General features: G+C 48.6%; 1 protein-coding gene across 1 annotated transcript; it reads right to left on the bottom strand.

Annotated features, from left to right (window-relative positions):
* Positions 1-637: 637 nt before the first annotated feature.
* LOC132781492 (galactosylceramide sulfotransferase-like) lies at positions 638-2,662 on the bottom strand. The gene is made up of 2 exons (XM_067473026.1): positions 2,501-2,662; positions 638-1,887 (listed from the first exon to the last, which is right to left on the bottom strand). The coding sequence occupies exons 1-2, from the start codon at positions 2,605-2,607 to the stop codon at positions 708-710; spliced, it is 1,287 nt and encodes a 428-aa protein (XP_067329127.1). The 5' UTR covers positions 2,608-2,662; the 3' UTR covers positions 638-707.
* Positions 2,663-3,474: the final 812 nt, after the last annotated feature.

Genomic DNA, 3,474 nt, shown 5'->3' with positions numbered 1-3,474 from the left:
ACCCCAAATAACCAAATCAAATCTAAAGTTGACCAAAAACTGATTCCTAACCCTTTTGGTGCTAATGTTGGAGAGTGGTCCCTGGTCAAAGTGGTCCCTGGTCAAAAAAGGGTTTGGAACCACCGCATTAACCGGAGTGCCAATGTCCACCCTTCAATGCCATAGAGGAATCTCCAGAGCTATTCCTTGTTTGGCCTCCCATCCAAGTCCCAACTTTAGCTTCTTAAATGAGCATCCAGGGCCCTCACAAGGCTTTGAAGCTGACCTTTGCTCTTTCTCCTTCCACCCCAAGAAAAAATGGAGGCAAGGCTGGGAAATCCAAGATGCCGAGCCCATAACTAAATAGTTTCCAGTTTGTGACGTAGTTATGTATGTATTGTACAGTTATTAAGAAATGTGCTCTCATCTGAGGATAACCCTCTCCCAAATCCTAGAATGTTAAACCCATATTGTACAGTTATTAAGGAACGTGCTCTCGACCAAGGATAACCCTCTCCGCAACCCTCGGATGCTCGCCATTGCTTAACAATCGCACGGATAGGGAAATAAGGAAAGCGTTTTCTGTCTACAAACATTGGAAAGAGAAGAGGTGGAAAAAAGGAAGGAAGGAAGGAAGGAAGAAAGGAAGGAAGGAAGGAAGGGGAATGGGAAGGATAAGCACCAGGCAGTTCTCGTGGTGGGTAAGGGAGAGGGGCCGCCACCCACACCTACCACTTGAGGAACTCCCGCACTCGGCTCCAGAGCTTCGGGATCCACAGGTTAACTCCTAAGTCCGTCAGGTACTGGATCTCGGGGGTCAGCATCTTGCGGCACAGCTTGCGGTGCTTCTTGTGGATGTGCTTCTTGAGGTTGTAGCCCAGGATGGACTTCTCACCCAGGGGCTGCCAGGGCTGCATGGCGGACTCCTGGATGGCGTTGGCGTCCACGGGGCGGCCCCCGTCAATGCAGATGCGGGTCATCTTCTTGTTCTCCTCCTGCAGGCGGGCCACATCCTCGGCCATGCGTTCCCTTCCGTAGGCATCCACCTTGCGCCAGAATGTGGTGTTAAAGTGCTGGTAGAGCTTGGTGTCAATGAGGTTCCAGGCGGTGGCCTTCTGGTAGAGCTCGTCCGTCAAACGTGATACCGTGGAGTCCTTCCGGGCATTGAGTTTGAAGTAGAGGACATCTTCCAGATCCCAGCAAAGCAAGTCCTTAAGAAGCACCAGGGACTCGTCAAAGTACTCCAGCAGCATGATCAAGTTGAAGCGTCTGTTGATCTCTTGGATGGACTGCTCCACCCAAGGGCTGTTAGGGTTCAGGGTGTTATCGTACCCCAAGTCAAAGAAGAGGAGGTTCTGCAGGTAGTGAGCGTTGAAGCCCTTGGGGTTGTAGTAGCGCCAGGGGTCCCGCAGGAACTCGGACAGCTTGTCCTCCCCAGAGAGCTTCCAGGTGAAGGGAATGAGGCGCCTGAAGTAGTGGAAGGAGGACTCAAAGAGGTATGCTGGGTCCCGCATCACAGTCACAAAGGTGGCACCAGCTGGCAGCAGGTTGCGCACCTCCTCATACTGGAAGCGCATGTGGTTGCAGATGATGTTGAAGCACATGCCCGGGTGGTAGTCCCGCACCTGGCTGCGATCAAAGAAGGATGGGTAGTAGAAGTTGTTGCGGCCGTTGGGAAAGGCAAACTTAAGATGGTGCTTCTCCCCAAAGCGTAAGAAGATGTTGAGGATTGTGCTGCTGCCCGTCTTGTGAGTCTTCATGAACATGATGTCCTGCTTGGGGAGGCACCTGTGGCCCGGCATGCTGTGGCTCGCGCTGGATGAGGACAGCAGGCGAGCTGGGGCACGGAAGGAGGAGCAAGCAGAGGGGATGGGGGTCCTGGAAAAGAAAAGCCAAGGGTGAAGACTCCTTGCATCAGACCAAAAGAATGCTCCGGCTCCTTTCCCAAACTATGCCTTCCAAGCATTGAATCATTGAATGTTCACATGTGGGACTCTAGGACTATATCGTGTTTAAATTAGACAATTACTGAGGTGAAATGAGCTCCTGCCTCCAGAGTTTCAGCAGCTACCTCCTAGACAAGATGAAATTTAATGACATCAATCTCCTAGAAAGTAGGTTTAGGATTTTCCTAGAGTTCTCTAACCCAGCACTCTTCAGAAAGGGAACTGCAGGGACTGCAAGGAGCATTTAGTCTAATGCCACTACTATTTGGGGAACCACATTGAAGAGGGCCTTATTGTCTGAAGAACCGTGTCTCCCATTACGAGCTGCCCACGTTTTGCAGATGGGGTTGCAATGAGGCAGTTCACACAGATCAGGAACACCTTGAAGCAGGAAACCAGCCCCTCAGGGAGACCCTTCCCCTCTCCTGTCTTGTGGCACCACTGTTCTACTTGCGGGGAGTTTTCAGGCAAGGGCGCATAAACCCCCCTCCCAAAGGGAGAGATCTCCACTTCTTCCATCCCAAGTTTCAATTCAGACCCAGCTCACTCACTTGGTTATGCTGACTTGCAAGGGCGAGATGGCATAGGAGTAGAGCAGCAGCATGAAGCTGGTCAGGAGTATGGCCAGCGCCAGGCCCTTGCCCATGGAGCGCCAATTCTTCCTCCGAGGCAGTATGGCCATCACCTGCAAGCGGAGTCAGGGGGAAAAAGACAGTCAAAAATGCCTAGCCGCAGAAGGAGCGATGAGGGACGGCAGCAGGAGAGCTGAGGGTGAGCCTTTAGGTATTGCGTGGGGTGCTTTTAATATATAATCCTAAACTTTATTTGTATTCCACCCTGTGTCTCCAAGGAGACAGGAGACAGGGTGGATTTCAAAAACAATGGCAATCATTCAGTGCCGTAATGCCGTTAATCCTAGCAAATAAAATAACAAAGTAATCTGTTCCCAAAATAGAAATCAGAAACCAACATTTGAGACAAACTAATAATCCAGAAATTAAATAATAACATTATCTATCAAATAACATAACATAAACCAAATCTAACCCAGTGGTTCTCAGCCTGTGGGTCCCCAGATGTTTTGGCCCACAACTCACAGAAATCTCAACCAGTTTACCAGCTCTTAGGGTTTTTGGGAGTTGAAAGCCAAAACATCTGGGGACCCACAGGTTGAGAACCACTGTTCTAGCCTAACATTATTGAAGACATTAAACATAAATTTATAGAAACCACAATTAAATATTCAATTTAAAATAGTTTAAAAAATGATTATACAACCAAAAAAATCACAGAGCCAACAAAGCCTACCGAACCAGAACCAACAGAGCTAGAGTATAAGAGCGATTTACAGTCAGTGGTATATTAACTATATGTAAGTTTCTAATCCCCCTCTTCTCCATATGCAAGCATACAAAGGTAGGTTTTTAATTATGGGAAAAATAGACCCATTTATGATCCCACAGCAAGATGGTTTCAGAAAAGGGAAGAGTTGCACATCACTAGTACTAAACCTGATTCAGCACATAGAAAATGGTTTTGAAAGATAGCA

This window comes from Anolis sagrei, chromosome X, assembly GCF_037176765.1.
Source record: "Anolis sagrei isolate rAnoSag1 chromosome X, rAnoSag1.mat, whole genome shotgun sequence".
In the NCBI taxonomy this organism is placed as follows: Eukaryota; Metazoa; Chordata; class Lepidosauria; order Squamata; family Dactyloidae; genus Anolis; species Anolis sagrei.
The sequence above is the reverse complement of the archived record's forward strand: the minus strand, read 5'-3'. Positions and strand labels throughout refer to the sequence as shown.